We start from the raw sequence: 17,485 nt of genomic DNA, 5'->3' as shown, positions 1-17,485 counted from the left end.
CAGGACAGAATTATCTTTATTCAAATCTTAAAATGTTAATCAAGACAAAAGTATCTAAAAGATATTAGTTATCTTTCTAAAGATTAATTTTCCAGGCCCTCTCTTCTCCCTACAATTCCTTTTTGTCTGCTGTTCTTCAGTATTCATGTTTTCTTAGAGACAGCCACCAAAAATTTAAGAAATTATTTAAGCCAGAATCAGAACTTTCATTTCAGATGTTTACCAGGTCCTGCCAATTTGAGTTCAACTAATGTAAATAAATGTTCCTTAGCATAGCTTTCTGGGGAAAAAAAAACAAAAAAACAAAAAACAAACCACAAACAAAACCAAACCACATTCCTTTCCTCCTGTAAAGAATAAATGTACTAAATACCTGGTCACAGTTATGTCTCTTGTGAAGCCTGAAGAAAAGAGGCCTGTTAATATTTGAGCCATCTCAGCATCTTGTTTAAGTTAATTATTATGAAATAAACTAATGGATCTCTGGAGTAAATGCAGCACACTGGCAAAAAAAAATATCTTTAAATGAATAACCATCAGTGATTCCATATCTTTCTGCAGAACTGCTCTGACACGACAAACTACATCTTCACTAGGGATTTTTGCTGGTATTTTTTTTTTCCATCAGAGCTTTCTTAGTATGTCATTTTAAAGAGCAAGGTATAAGCTCTTCTCAGTAGAAAAATACACATTTTATTACAAATCCAACACGCAGAGTTTTTTAAGCATACATATAGACTGATGTTGTTTATATGTGGTGAAGTCATGCTTAATGAGTGCAAGCTAAGAAGTCCAAAGTAGAGGTGCCCACAGCTACGCTGGGAACAAGATGTGAACAGCAATTCCCAGCTCATGTTCTCACCAGTAGAAGTTTGTCAGCTCAGGCTCACTAGAACTGTCTTGGTTGAGGATGAGAAAGCCCAACTCCAAATCCTTCCATACTTCAAAGTGGTAACATTGCTCTCCTACGTACCACAGTAGCAGTTTGGATTTTTGAGGTCTTTTAAATCTCCCACACGCAATACTATTATTTAACTGAAACATCTATACCAAGTTTAACACATTTAAATGTGTGTGTGTTAAGCATAAAAAAAAATTTCTACCAAATACTGTTGCCAAACTTTCCTTCCTGCACACCGTTTATGCATTGTTTGTAATTTTCAAGAAGTTTCTGAACTTCTAATTGCCCGTATTTCATATAAAGAGATGGATGCATAAGATTATTTGTACAGGTAAGATTCTTCTCCCCCTCTAGATTTAAGTAATGTGACAGCTTTTCAGATATCCAAGTATTTTCTTCTAGTAAAGCGTTATCCTTGCAAAGTTTCAAGTTTTATCAATATTGCATTACTCTTAAGACTTTAAGTTCTTCCTTTAAACAAGACATCAGCTACTGTTTCGGCACCCTAAGGCTGAAAAATATGCAAGACATGCTGAAACCACTGAACACTTTTGCTCTACATTCTATTCCTACAGCACCTCTTTAAAGCATTTTATCAGGAAATCTAGTCCAAAATAAGTATTAGCTCCCACACATACGCTAGCACATTATTCCCACTGGAAAAATATCTGTAAACTTAGAGCCTTGATCCTATCTTTACAAACATGCTTAATAATGAGCCTATGAATCATGTTCTTAAGGTGATTCTTGATTGCAAGATGAAAAATGCCTGTATCGGCCAACTAACATGACAATTCTTGAACAAGCAGTATATTCAACCTGAGTATTTAAAAGGGAGGGGAAACAAATACTCTTTTGCACTGATCATATGCTAGTTTTAACGCATTCACGAATACAATTATGAATAGTTATTTGTTCAATGTTCACTCAGTATTTTCAGAGCACATAACTGCAAATACTTGAGGATGCATCCACTTCTTTAGGGTCTGATTAGCTAGAAAGCAGACCCTTATATCCCTTATATAGGGATATATAGGGATATACCCTTAAGGTATATCCCTTAAGGGTTCTGTATGAGACTACATTAGGACAGGGAGCTGGGCAGGCTTTGATTCTGAATGACAGCCATTTGATTCAATATTGAAATAAATATTTACATTTAGTATATTAGAGTATATTAGATTACTATATTAAATATTATAATAAATATTTAAATATCCAATATAATATTTACAGTGTGGATGGATGGAAGCACAATAAATTGCATGAGGTTTAACATTTCTATTTTGATGAAGACTAATTACTTTGAAAATTCTACAGCTTTAACCCTACTTTTATCTCCTACTGCAAACAGGAAGCTATTTCAAGCCAACAGTCTGCATACATGCGAGTTTACCCCATCATTTTAAGGTAAATGAAGAAGGGACGTGATGGTTTACAGACAGTTGAGAGAGATCGGTATGTGACGCTAAAGATATTAACCCTCAGGTCTCTTCATCACCAAGTACACGTTGAAGATGTCATCATGCTGTTCTCTGGATCTTTCTCCCTGACAAGAACAGCGTCCAAGCCATCTGCCTTTGCATACTGTCAGTTTTTGGTTATAGTCTGCACTTATAGCCCTTCCCTTCTGCTCCAACGGAACTTATTCTGCAAGTACTCCGTAGCTATTACACCTCCAAACAATAAAAATTAAAAATAAGACTTATGAAACACATGGACAAGCTGCTGTTGTACTGTCAATAGGAAGCAACTAATGCTTGCAGAGTGCTCTCTGATACCTCCTAGACTCATGCAAAGCACTTGCCCTTACCTGGCACCTTCCTAACAGTGGTGCTACTGGCCTACTGAAACAGAAAAACCATTTTTGCCAACAGCAGACGCTGCAGAACAAAAGAAACCTCAATAAGCACAACTGTACAGCTGTTTTGCAGCTAGACAACTTTTTTTCCCCCCACCAAGAAGGTGGGCCTTTAACATAACTAAGGTTTACTTCAGTATCAAACCCTCCTCCATCCTGCAAAAAACTCCTGGTGCCAATTTGTGGGAGTAAGTCCCACAGTCATTGATGTCACCGTTTGTGATCAAGCTCAATGGTCTCTCTTTAAAGCTTCCAGTCCCAGAGCTCACCTGGTCCATACGGGATTCAGATCAAACCTGTTAAAAAGGATACCCAAAGGCAGCCCAAGGACCTCGGCCACCTTCCAACATCTGCACCTTCCTCCACCCTGCATTACAGAAAAACAAGTAGAAAACACCTGACTTCACACACAGCACATTTTGTCAGTAAACACCTCTAGCACACTTTCTAAATCTAAATATACCTATCTTCTAAATATACAAAGTATCCATAATTTAGGTGGTTTAGATGTTTAACTTCCACATCACTTTATTCTAAAAGATGCAGACAGTAATATCATACTGGTTGTGTACCATCCCTCTATAGCATAGTGAATCCAAAACCACCACCAGCCTGACCTCCTGTCACATCTCACTGAACAGATTTTCCAACCACAAAATTCTCCTGATCTTTTGTTATTTTAGAACTAATCACACACATGTAATTCACGTTTTTTCCCCTTTGAATGGCAGTGCTGCATCTGAAATTTGACAGTTTAGTAGACAAAAACAAAGATAAAACAACCCAAACCCATCTGATCAGAGTTTTTCCTACTTTAATACTTGTCTCATTTCCCTAGCTCAAAAGTTCTACTCGCTCTAGCAAATTTGTCTGGGGTGTCTTTTATTCTCTCCCACTTTGAAAAGACTTTGGAAATTAAATTTCCTTCTAAATAGATTCTATTTCAGAGCAAGAATAGCCCATTTCACCTGAATGCCTTTGGGAGCTGTCAGGAAACATGTATTTGAGTTAAAGGACTTATGTCTCTGTGTTTGTCTTCCTCCATCAGCACTGAAGCTGAAGATGAAGATGTGTTTATACACCTCACAGAATGATACAGGGCTGGAAGGGACCTCTGGAGATCATCTACTCCAAGCCCCCTGTCTAAGCAGGCCCACCTACAGTAGGTTGCACAGGAACATGTCCAGGCAGGTTTTGAATGTCTCCAGAGAAGGAGACTCCACCACCTCTCTGGGCAGCCTGTTCCAGGGCTCTGCCACCCTCAAAGTGAAGAAGTTCCTCCTCATGTTTAGATGGAACTTCTTATGTACAAGTTTGTGCCCATTTCCTCTTGTCCTGTTACCTCCACGCAGCAAAGGTTTTGGTCAGACTATGGCCTTCTCCAATCAAAAAAGCTTCCCAGTTTCTGGAAAGCACTCATGCCAAAACATATCTTCTACTGTGCAGCCTCCCAGGCCATGTAATGCCTGCAGCACACTAAGTACAATATATATATAGCACAATAAATTCAATGTAATTAAATCTGTGCATTGTAAAAGTATTTAAATGCATGGCAGGACATATTTCTTGGCAGATACCATCCTCTACAGCTTCACCTACAATAAAGGATTGTCCAGTTAATTACTGGGGGAAAAAACCAACCCAGACGTATCATTTTGTGGAAATTTGCCTTCTTTGGTGAGGAGTTCATGCCAGTGTGTTGTACAAAATAAGCTGTTACTGTCAGAAGATTCTAATGGTGCAACAGCATCTATTATAGGTCCTTTTGCCCCTGCAGTATATTCGTTAAAAAAACCCAACATTCCACATTTTAACTGCTTTTCATATACTTCAACAGAGTAGCAAAATCAAGAGTTTAACCTGATTAAGGGGAAAATTTGAGAAACTTTCACACCTAACACCAAAGTTTAAGCCATATCCTAAAATGGTGTGACTATTAAAACACAGAATCATCAAGATGCAAATACAACTTTAAGTAATTTGGGTTCATTTTAATATAGGAAGTACTGAAAGCCCAGTACATAAACTTACCACAAGTGGTGCATTTTCTGACATGTAAGAAACAGAAGTCCCAATGATTTAGATTTTTTAAATTAATACTATTTATTACAAGACAGTGCTATGTGCTTTTCCTTATAAATAGCACAACGCTCACCTACTGGAGCAGCACACCTCAGATAACAGGCTTCAGCCCAGATTCTCACTGTGAATAAATTTTACACACATCACACCACAGTCCAGCTATAAAATGTCTCCTATTTTGTGTGGAAAAATCTGTATATCTTACTTTTCTGTTGATCTCTCAGGAAATACCTCACTGGTTTACAGTTTAAATAATATAATACATCGCTTACTGTTTTAGCTGACTAAATGGAGCTTAACAGTTCTTAAACAAAAACTGTAGCTCTGATTTAAGAGCTTATAAACCACGACATAAGTAGCAACCTAACAAAAGTGGAAAAAGGGGAAAATAAGGCAAAGTCAAGAAAATCACAGTGCAGTAAGCTACAATACAGATTTCATGATTTTACTGACAATAAGGGGCAACAAACACACTTGCCCAAAGCTTTCTACAAAGCTTTCTTTACCAAATCTCAGTTAACATACCAAGGAGGAAAGCAATTTAAATTATTTGCCTATTATATCATGCAATGCTTTTTTAAAAAAAAAAAAAGAAAAATGAATGTGCAAAGCAGCAATCCTCAAACATCAAATATTTATCATTCAATGAAAATCAAACCCTAACCTTCTCCTAAAAGCATCTGGCAAAAAAAAAAAAAAATCACACAAGACAGCATGGGTTTACACAGTTGGGTATTTGGGTTTTGTACTCCCCAATGTTATACAAAACAGTCTGAAAACACAGTTTTGCAGAAAGTGTGAGATGTTTTTCTTTCTCTATGCTGAAAAACTGAAAGAAAAATATTCAGCTTTGGAACAAATCAAGGGGACTGAGACGACAGTATAAAGTCTTGAAATGAATTCTAGACACGAAATTGTGTTCCTTTTCTTTTATTCCTTGCTCCTTCCTCTAGATCTCACAAGTGATTTCTTCATGTGAAAGGCCATCTACATGCCAGCCATCTATGCAGGATTCCTGTCTACTTCTCAGTGGGACTAATCTTCATTTTTCCCAGGAGAAAGGCATAACAAAAAGCCTGAAGTGCCTCCTTCCACGCTAACATATTTGGTGATGTGCAAAATTCTAGTAACTTTGGTTTTAAAAGTGTTACTCCTTTCTCAGTTACCATATTTTAAAGCAACTAAAATTCAAGCTACAGGGATCTAGAGTACTTCTTTCAGCCATTTTAATGCAAGCTCCATCAACTCCATATTTCATATTTTGCATTTAAAGCAGGTGATCTCATTAAGGGATACGTCACTGATGGTCACTTCCATACCTTTTCTTTCAGCCAATAAAGGTCCAGATTTTGACATGAACTGTTAGCAACCTGGAGAAAACAGCAGCAGAGCTCAAAGAAAAAAAATAACTTAAAAATCATCTCTCCCCCATCAAAACACAGGGATCTTCACAAAACTTTCAGTTGACACTCGTGTGCGCAGCTCTCCCATGAAGGAAGGCAGGCAAAGTAAAGGCACAGCTAAAATCCTCCATGCTATTAATAGAAATGTTGGAAATGCCTGCCCAATTTAGCTTTTACTTCCTTCTTCCATTTAGACTAACATCTCCCATGAGATATTTGGAGCTCCCTGAGCAAACAAAACTCATCCTGGCTCATCCCAAGTACAGCTTCAATGCACACTTGGCCAGCACCCTTTTATAAGGGCACAACAGCTGAAGGATCAAAACCATCCTTTACAGCCCACGTTAAAGCTGCTCAGAATTAAAGTTTTAAAATATACCATGATACCGGTCAGGGTGGAGCAAGAATGGTCTTCACTGAACATCACTGAGTGAAAATGATATTGTATTTTTTCAGCGTCATAGATTGAGCTTTACTCATTTTAAGTAGATAAAGCAAAGGACCTTATAAAGGGGAACCCAGCCTCTTGCAGGTACATCTGAGTTCCATAAATCCACATCAGCTCTTCAGCTCATCCCCCCAGTTTTAAGGGCCTTTCGTGAGCAGTTTCTTAGTGACCATGTGGTTACTGGGTTTCACAAAGTTTTAGAACAAACATAGAGCTTCAAACCCTGAAGTTTGAAACTAGATGAGTAAGGGAAGTCGTACACAGAAAAACTCCCCCGTATCCCACAGCTTTCAGACAGGAATTTCTCTATTTACCATGCACAAAGACACATCCCTATCACAAACAGCCTCTAAGATAAACTAAAGCCAAGAGCAGAAGTAAATATCATCTGCCTTTTGGGCCTCAGTAAAAGAAAGATGACTTCAGCCAGATTCTATCTTGAAAATGGAATTGTTTCATAAAGAGAAGTTCTAATGATGCAAAATATAGTGATTCCATTTGCTTCAAAGTAAGATTTGTTCACTGGTTAAAACCTCAGAGATCCAAAAAGAATATGGAGCTGGAGCAAAACTAGGTGTTATAACACCCCGTGTCAGCCCCGCTACATACCAGGAGGCTGACCACATTCCTGTCTACAAAGGCTCCTCATTAACAGTTTAAAATAAGGACAAAATAATCTCCTCTAGTGCACTGTATTTTACTTACAGATAATTAAATCTGAAGAAAGTCTCCTCATAAAATAACTGTGCATAAACAAAAAGCGAAAAACCAACAGAAGAGAAAATCAGGCCCTAGAAATGTAAGAGCTTCAAACTGGTAACAATGCAATTCCAAACATCAGAGGTTGAACTCACTGTGCTGCTTCTCTGGATTTCCATCCACTCACATGCTAAATTCAGCACCAAAACAAACTTCACAGATATTTTTAATGCAAAGTAATCTGCTAGGAAATTTACTTTATTTATGTTTTAGCTTTAATTACATTTGATAGGCTTAACGATGCTACTGTTGTGGCAAAGCATTCCAACTGCACAGATCTGGAGGAAAGTTTGAGCTAGCTCCCTATTAAGCATCACAAACTTAAAAATACAAGTCTGGATCCAGACCGTCATCTTCCCCCAAAGCACAACCCAGTGTGCTAGTCCCTGCATTTCCCACAGCTAAAACTTGTGCATCCTGAGCTTTTCCATCAGACACCTAATCAAATGCAGCAACTTAATATGCATTTCGTCTCCTGATTATAAATAACTACAGCCCAGGAATGCAAAAGCGTTCACACTCGGTTTCCATTGACTTTTCTTTCATTCCTATGATTAAAATCCACTTCACGTGTGGTTTTGATACTTAAATTTTATTCTGCAATGCTGTACTGTGACACTCATGACTGAAACACAAGTACTCCAGGGAGAAATAACTCCTATTAAATTTAACACCGGTTATTAATGTATTACAGAAAATTTTATTAAAAGGATAATAAATCTAGATTCAGTAATTTGAATAAAACACAGCTAATTAGATCACGTCTACATCAATGAAAGCAAAGTGACATGGACTGTCACCCTGAGAATTAATTCAAAATTTAAATCTACCTCAGGATTACAGTATTGTTCTAAATAGTAAATAAACTTGGTTAGTCAAGAGAAAAAAAGAACACAGGATATTGTTCATAAAGTCAATTTTCCCTATTTAACTGCAACCATGGTTTGAACAGCATTAGTTGTGGCTCACGATGAATAACAAGTAATTGCAAGTAAAACACCTGAATTTCACCCCTAAAACTTACCAACTGACATAATCACTCATTAAACTTAAGTATTTCTTTTAAGATAGAAGAAAAGGATGAAGGCATTTCATAAGATAGACTGAGGCCAGCTTTACATCAATATAGAAATGAAGAATTGCTTTGTGAACTACAGCTGTATGTAGCTGCTACATGTAATGAAGTAAATATTCCAAACAGACTGATTTTTAAATGGAAGTTATTTTTAATCTCTGCCTACCGGTGTATTTGCTGAATTATGAACACCAATGGTTTCTGGCAAATAGAAGAAGGGACTGACAAGTGAATCCAATGGAATTACACCACCATTCTCAGTCAGTATGGCAGCCAAACCATCACAATAGCTCCAACAACTTTTAACATTTCATATCAAAAAAAGGGGTCAGGTCAAGAATACACAGAGTTGCAGATCAGAAGAATTTATAAAGTTTGAAATAGGCCACAATGATGGCTGCAACTACGATGGCAGTACTGGGGGGCAGGGAAGAGAAGGGGATAAAACAAATTCAAGTGTGACCCGATTTGCAATTAAATATCGACCCATTTGTCGGCAAGAGCAGAGATATCAGGCAAATAAATCAAGTGCGATTGCAAACAAATGTAGGTAAAACACTGATGTGATTTCTGAACGTATAGGGAGAAGAGGGGAAGAGGGACACAGCACTACATAACAGAACTGAACCCAAAACAAAGAACACACCTGAAAAGCAAGAGACAGGTACAGAAACATCACCGTATCCTGTTACAACTCATTACCCACCCCAGAGGAATCCAAACATCGCCAACAGCAAAACAAGTTACAAGCAGCACATCAGGACCCCAAAGAACATGAAGTCACCCACTTCTACCTTTTGATAGCCAAGACACCCAACCTTCTGATCAGGCAGATAGAGCAACAAAGGACAGAGCTGCTCTCAGTGGATTCACTGCCACGTTAGAGGCACAGAGACATCTAAAAAAATTTAAAATAAATATTGAAAACATGTTTACTTCTGTTTGTAACCTGAGTTTAGCTTAAAACTGAATGTTATCCATCATGGGTCTCAAAATCCAGTTTATTATTGTAACTTTAGATACTTATGCCATGCTGCTAAATACCAGTGGCTTGGGTTTGGTCTGTGGGGGCGGGGACTGAACAAAACTAATTGAAGAATGGTATGGATTTCATTGTCAGCTTTTTTTAAAGGATAAATAAAAATAAAAATCAGTTTTTACAAGCTGCTAATGTGGAAAAACCTTTTTGATACACTAAATATTTGACTAGGCAACAATGTTATTAAGGATTCAGAATTTGTGTTTCAAATTAAATTAACTATTAAAAACAGACAAAGGTTAACGACAAGAGAGAAACTTTGTTGATGTCATCCTAGACGGTTGGCAACCCAGCTCCATGCTACTGCAGGTACCATGTTTAGAGTAAAATACCAGAGCAGTTTCAACCCGTGCAAACTTATCACTTCCTGCATAAGCAAAAGAATCAGCGCTGCTGGAGCACACGGATGTTGTGACTGAAGGACGGGTTGCTTGGGAGGAAGCAATAAAGAACATTAAATGAAGATTTCAAAAGTGTCTTTTCAAGAGAAAGGAAAAAAGAAGGGGTTGATGCAGAGAGCTCTTCCTCAGTAAATCAACATAGGTCTGAAGGAAATTATGTAGGAGGGCTCAGAATGAATAGAGAACACACCCTTTGTATTTTTTATTTTATAGAGCATTTATATGTCATGACATGAATTAAAATAAAACCACAAGATTTCCCTTTATGCCACCACTGATCTCTTCAGTAAATTTTCTAATGCTTCATGCTAGGAATTGGCACTCCCAAATTAAATTTTGCTGTAGATATTGTTACTGTACACCCTCTGCTTTGAGATAAAACTTACAAAATCCTAATTTACTCATGTCTAATATTGCAAAGGATCCAGATAAGCATTACTTTAACAAAGCTCCTTTAGCAAAATAGCACAGAAGACGTTTTGTCACAATTGAAAAATCCAGTGTATTTATTAAGTCTTTATGAAATGCTTAACTTCATTAAGTTTTTTCCACAGTGTTAAATACAGCTTAGTTCCCTAATTTCTCAAATCTCAATACCCGATTTGTCACATATTACTCATAACTTGAATTTGCCATTAGTAGACTTGAGTACCACAAAATAACACTGAATTCACTAACATTGTTTTGAGGTTTAGAAGCTACTGGCTAATTGATAACTGACTGTAAAGCCAAGGGTGAAATACAAAGTACAAAAGTATTTCTACTTCCTTTAAGGATACATAGTTCATCAAAGTTCACACTCTGCCTGCTCACCATCACATTTCACAACGGAGAAAACTACTAGAAGAGCAAGAAAAATATCAAAAGCAAGAATTTTGTATCAACATCAGTTTCTTTCCACTTGGTTGCAGCTTTTTGGTCAGTTATTTCTTTGTTTGCTCCTAATCCGGTGCACACGTAATCACTAATAAAATCTCTCCTACCTAAGCCTTTGCAAGATAACATTCAGCTCCAAATTACGACTACTTCTAGCATTAAGACTTCAACCAGCAGGAAATCTCAATGGTTAAACTCACACAGTGATGTACAAAAATCCCAGTTCTCTGACACAAATCAAAGTTTTCATTGCTGCAGCGGAAGAGTTTGCCAAAATACCCAGAAGTAAGAATGCATACATGAGATTTCTGCTTTAAATTTGTATTATGAACTATTTGGAAATGTTTACTAACTGTCCCACTACTGGCCTTGAAGATTTCATAAACAAGTCATTTACAGTACTTACCTGATTTCTTCTAACACGCCTGAGGAACAGCTTCTGCACAGTTTACAGAAAACATGAGTGTGCATACCCAACCACTAGGACACCAGTGGGCTATTTTTAAAGAAGTAATTGATGTTTGAGAATTAATAAGGGACAAGATTTTAAATATTTTGAAAAACTGAAATTTAAGAAGACTGGTAAAATAAGCTTTCAAATATAAAAGGTGCTTCTATTCCAGAAAACGTGTTGCATTTTCCAGGGAAAGGAAGATGTCAGTAACATTTTATAAGTGAACTTTCCCAGCATTCTACCATCGTAAGTGGTTTACAGATCATGTCCTTTAAATCATGTACTTTCCATAAGGCAAGATACACAAAGCAAAAAAGGGAAGCTTTAAATTCCATGTTGGATAAGTCATCTCTTTTGTATTATTATGCAAACTAGTGTTACTTTGTGAGCCAAGTCACTAGGAACAGCTTAAAACTTCCACATCTACAGATCAAAAACTGATTTTAAGATTAGGAAGTGAAGACTAAAATAGATCATTAGGTCACAGGCTGAACCACAAAAGAATGCCTCTTCCAAGTATCACTTTTATAAGAGATAACTGCACCACTAAAAAAAATTAAAAAAAGATCACAACTAGAGGTATAGCCCAATTTGCATGACACCTGAATAACCACAGCTGATGGGAAACAATGGCAGTATGAAGATTCCCAGTAAGCTGACTCCATGTGTCCTACAGCTTCTCCTCCTTAGATCCTGCCTCTTACTTCATCTGAAGTAGAATACTGCTTCGGGCTAAGTAAAATAAAACAACAGCTGCAGAACTAAATGGCTATTCTTTCTGTAAATGAGCAGCTGTGGTAGAAAATTGGCCCTCTGGCAGTTTAGAGGAGTATGGTAGTACTCCAACTCTAAAAGACACAAATATTCCAAAGTAATTCCAGTAAAAAAAGTTGGGAAGAGTTGGCTAAGGACAAAACGATAAAGGAATCATGGAAGAACTCAGAGAGAAAAATGAATACTTCAAAAGAAAGTTGTAATAATGCAATTATCTCTATTTAAAATAATTTCAGTTACACAGAACAGTTCTAAGCAAAAATAACAAAGGGCTGCCTCCAGAAACTTAAGTCAACTATAAAATGGGATGCAAAGCCACGAGAAACTTCAGGTAATCCTGCCAAAACCAGAAAGAAAACATGAATTTGGTGAAGGACTACAGTACCATAAAAGGAACACAATCTATTTCTACTGGAGAACACAGTAGTATCCACAGACAGCAGGAGTTAACTCACCACATCACTCAAATAACCCGGTTACACTTTAGTATGTAAAAGCAGGCAAGTGCTTAAAAGGCTGGTTTTTCCCAGCTTTACCACAAATCTTATGAGATACAGGGAAAAGCAATGATCCTTGTCCCTCAGTTCTACGATATACTCTCTGCATGTATTGCACCATCTCATTTGGAAACAGAAACTGTCCCCAGCACACACACAGAGCACGCCTTTAGCTGGACTTTTATTTGTATTAGCAGTAGCCTCTAGACAAAACCAAAACAGCTGACACCAGGGACTCGGGAAATAAGTTCCCAACAAGCTTAATTAAGTTTACTTTCACTTACATAGCTGCTCACAAACATCTACACAACACAGGGCAGGGTACTGGTGTACCGTCTTCCTTTAAAACACAGATTTTTCTTCATAATAAGAAGTCAAGGAAGTTACGCTCTGGCATAACTATAGAGAGATTTCCTGTTAAGAAAGGATAATCACAGCATTGCAACTTCCTTCCAAGCCATCCATCCACATTCTCCTTTAAAGACCATTACTCCATTAGCTACAAGCAGAAAGGGTTAGTAAAGGTAGTTTCGCTGAAATGACCCAGTGAAACCTCCTACTTGGCATTAACTATGTATCTTCTGATTTTCCTAGTCTGAATTACCCACCACACATACCTATGCAAGCACACTCTCTCCCCACATTAGAATAAGGTAGAAAAAAAAAGGGTGAAAGCTGGCAACAAGTTTGCCAGCAGCATTTACATTCAAACAACCTAAAGCACGTGTTCTTTGCATCACTATCCAGCACTGAACACAGCAACCAAATGCTAAAAAGAAAGGACTGCATAAATCACAGCGGACAAGTTAAACCCACAAACCAGTTTTGAGCTACCACTGCTCAGAGAGGTGTGAAAACTAGGACAAAGTCCTAGTGAAACTAGGTTTTCTGTAAAAGAAATTTCATGAACTATGCTTTGAGGGTTTCAAGGCTATTAAACCTGTCTGATGACTGTAAAACAAGTAATCCATCATTACAAAAGCAGCACCTAGATTACAAAATAGAGAATCTTTATCATAGCTATAAAAGCAGACCTCCAGAACAGGAGGAAAAGTACATCCCAAGTGCAAGTACGTGACCACACGATGATTGTTGCTACCTATCATTAGACAAGTCCACCTGTAAATTAGAATTATAATTCTTTCTCCCTCAAACCAAACAAGGAACTAAGCTTTGTAACGGGAGAGGAAGAACGTTCTTTGGAGTAGATTAGATTTTTATCATTATGGGATAAGAACACCTTTTTACATTCTTTGATTATTAAGGTAATGGTCACCGAGGGAAATAGAGAGGGAATACCTAAACGTAGGATGGGGAGCACTTCAGTTTTGGAACTCCATAGACAGTCAAGAACAAGATAAATAAGGGTAGGAATAATCACATGCACTGGTACCTATGTTGGGTTTCCTCCATTTGTATGAGTTAATGTGAGGCCGAGCTACTTAAACGTGTTCATGATGGCTCAAGCTTCATAAAGAAAGAATTTCAGAAACAGGACAGTGAGAGATCTTTACAAGCAATACAAATACCAGATTAAACAAGAATGTGCCATGGTCACAGAAAATGCTACAAAACCAAGACTTCCTTCTGGGACTGTATTAGAAGACTCAGTTTATCAACTCATCCAGGACACAACCTTTAACTAAGTAATTTTTAACTGTCATTATCACAATAAACACTAATTAGAAAAATATTTAAGAAGTATGCCACCTATGAAGACTGGTATCTTAATTGTCAGCCACAGCAAGATGTCAGTTCATAGGCCTTATCCAGTAGTTAAACTGTTTGTTGTAAAAGGAAGATATGTGCAAATAATTCAGAGGTGGGGCTTGAGTTGCAGCTGGTGCAAAAAGCATTCATTTTTAAACATACAGCCATAAACAGTATCAACAAAGAAAAATGTTCAAAATACAGAACCGTGTGTCATTTCCTGATTCCAGGAACAGAGACTCCCAACAAACTTACTAGGGGCAGCATACAAAGCTTATCTACCCATGATCTATTTTAAACACTAGGGAAGAAAAAAAGTGACTAGTAGTAAAACTAATAAAAAAATACGATTGTTTTGCTCTGATAAAGAATTCTCTGAGAAAGAGGCAGAAACTGGGGCCTCTGACAGTCTAGAGTAGACAAGGGCAAGACAGAAATGGGCTTCTCGTGCATTAACCACCAGCCAGCTTTCTAAGGAAGTTCAAGCACCCTCCTACAGCAGCATCCCGTAGGGGACATCCTAATTGATACCTAAGCCATGTTCAGAACACCACTCCTTATACACACGCCAGTTTGAAGAGCAGTTGTCTGGTCAGTCTGATGTTCTTTTTCATAAAGCTTATACCATGAAATAATTCAGCTGCTAAACGCCCTATTACTGAAACTGTGCTTTTAGCACTATTCCAGGCTACTGCTATTCCAAAACCTGACAAAGTTTTTCTCCAGAAAGACTCCCTTCTGTTGTGTGAAATCCAGTAACAACCTGACTTCATACATAAGCCATATGTCAAGGTGTTTTCTCTACCTGAGACTAAGTTACTTGAAGCCCAAAAGACTTCCTCAGCCTTCTGACACCCTGGGCTGACCAAAAATAACAAAGTTACTCAGTTACTACTCAGTCTTCAGGCAAGAGATGAAACGGAAGAGGGAATACCAGAGAGAAACTAAGGCAGCTGTTTGGGACTACCCTAAAAAAATTGATCACAAGCCTCTCAGGTACTTGCAGAACAAGAATTTATTAAACCTTTAGTGTCAGACACATTGTGGTGGAAAGAAGAAATAAAGTAAAGCTAATCCTGGTACAATTATCTCATATATAGAGCAACTCAGAAGGCACAAATTCAAGACACATGAAGACCCAACCTTCTCCTCACAGATGTGGGTGGGAGGAAAGGAGAAAGCACACATACAGGAGGCATAGCCACACATCTCTTTCCAGTAGCTTTCGTTACATATTGGGGGAAGGAGGGGAGGGGAGAAACATCCTTAAAAAGCCTTAAATAAATAGATGCAAGGTAATCAGGTATTCAAGCCAAGAACATCCTCAGTCCTGTGACCTTACAGCTTAGTGGAAGACACACTAATATGAACTTCAATGCTCATCATTCTCTTCATAATCACCTGGATGGAACAGAGTTGATAGAAAACCTTTTAAGCCTTCCCATCTTGGATCTATATTTAATAGAAGCTGAAAAATGGCCAGTCCCTGCATGGGATGTTAAGCTCAGGTACTGAAGGTATAAAGAAGTCCTCTTAGGCCCATCTTTCCAAGTGAAGGAGAAGGACTAGAAAGGATAAGACTAAGAAAAACACCCTTACTGACAGAGATTAGCTCCTCAGGCACTCATTTCAGATATTCTTCTACATAGAATAGTTACAAGAACGATAGAGAAACAATAATTTTATCTAGTAGACTACCTGGGAAAGAATTAAGATAACTGATCAGCTATTCCTTCTTGAAACTCCTGCACCTCCCCTACAGAATGGGGGAGTGCTGCCGTAGCAAAACACAAATGAGATCAATTACTCAGGAAATTACAGCCCATTCCTCCGCTTGGTTCCCTCTCTCCAAGGAAGGGGCACGGGGCAACTTCTATCCTTAAGGAGCTCACATTGTCCAGGGCCCTGTGCACAGGGAAGAGCTAATAAGGCCTCTTTTGGGAAGCAGATACGCTGAACAGCCTCTCCCGAGCTCTCCATCGCCACGTCCCCGATCCTACCCCCCCCACCCCCGCCTCCCTCCACGCCATGAGAACGTCCTATGCTGAAACACACACAGCTCCCCGGCCTGAGGAGGCTTCACGTCCCCTGGAGGCCGGCGGGAAAGGCGGCAGCCCCACGGCGGCTACTCCCCTCCACAGGGACCCCGGCACAAGGCCGGGGCGATCCTCCCCTTCCTCCGAGCGGCCCGGCGGGACGGCGCGGAGAAAGCCCCCCCCCTCCTCGGGCCGCCATCCCTCCTCCGGTACTCACAGTCCAGGTGCTTCTTCTTGGGGCCCATCACCTCGTGGGTGGTGGCCTTGCAGACGGTTTTGGAGACCGCCGAGCCGGTTACGCTGTGCTGGGCCGCCGTGATGCGGTCGGTGAGGCTTTGGCCGGACATGGCGGGGCTTTTGCTCGGCGGCGCTGGAAAGCGAGAGCGGCTCCGCTCCCTCCTCAGGGGCCGGGGACGGGAGGACTAGCCGGGGGGATGGAGCTGCACCGACTCCTCACCCCGCCGTGCCGCAGGCGGCCCCCGCTCCGCCCTCAGGGACGGACCTGTCACCCGAGCAGGGACCCCTCCTCCTCCTCCCACCCCCCGTCCCCTCCCCCCTGCGCGCCTTCCGCTCGGCCGGGGACAGGGGGACACACACTGGGCGCCGCAGGAAAATGGCGCCCGCCGGAGCTCCTCCTCGGATCTTTCCGGGGCCGCCCGCGCGGCGGGACGGCGCGGAGAAAGCCCCCCCCCTCCTCGGGCCGCCATCCCTCCTCCGGTACTCACAGTCCAGGTGCTTCTTCTTGGGGCCCATCACCTCGTGGGTGGTGGCCTTGCAGACGGTTTTGGAGACCGCCGAGCCGGTTACGCTGTGCTGGGCCGCCGTGATGCGGTCGGTGAGGCTTTGGCCGGACATGGCGGGGCTTTTGCTCGGCGGCGCTGGAAAGCGAGAGCGGCTCCGCTCCCTCCTCAGGGGCCGGGGACGGGAGGACTAGCCGGGGGGATGGAGCTGCACCGACTCCTCACCCCGCCGTGCCGCAGGCGGCCCCCGCTCCGCCCTCAGGGACGGACCTGTCACCCGAGCAGGGACCCCTCCTCCTCCTCCCACCCCCCGTCCCCTCCCCCCTGCGCGCCTTCCGCTCGGCCGGGGACAGGGGGACACACACTGGGCGCCGCAGGAAAATGGCGCCCGCCGGAGCTCCTCCTCGGATCTTTCCGGGGCCGCCCGCG

General features: G+C 40.4%; 1 protein-coding gene across 1 annotated transcript in view; it reads right to left on the bottom strand.

The window, feature by feature from the left end:
- PICALM (phosphatidylinositol binding clathrin assembly protein) overlaps nt 1-16,900 on the bottom strand; it is a 107,932-nt gene extending 91,032 nt beyond the window's left edge. The window contains exon 1 of the mRNA XM_014941548.1: nt 16,534-16,900. Coding sequence (XP_014797034.1) covers nt 16,534-16,663 — 130 coding nt within the window. The 5' untranslated portion in view covers nt 16,664-16,900. The remainder of the gene's footprint in view (nt 1-16,533) is intronic.
- Between the last annotated feature and the right edge of the window lie 585 nt (nt 16,901-17,485).

The sequence above is a fragment of the Calidris pugnax genome, unplaced genomic scaffold (genome assembly GCF_001431845.1).
Source record: "Calidris pugnax isolate Ruff unplaced genomic scaffold, ASM143184v1 scaffold99, whole genome shotgun sequence".
In the NCBI taxonomy this organism is placed as follows: domain Eukaryota; kingdom Metazoa; phylum Chordata; class Aves; order Charadriiformes; family Scolopacidae; genus Calidris; species Calidris pugnax.
The sequence above is the reverse complement of the archived record's forward strand: the minus strand, read 5'-3'. Positions and strand labels throughout refer to the sequence as shown.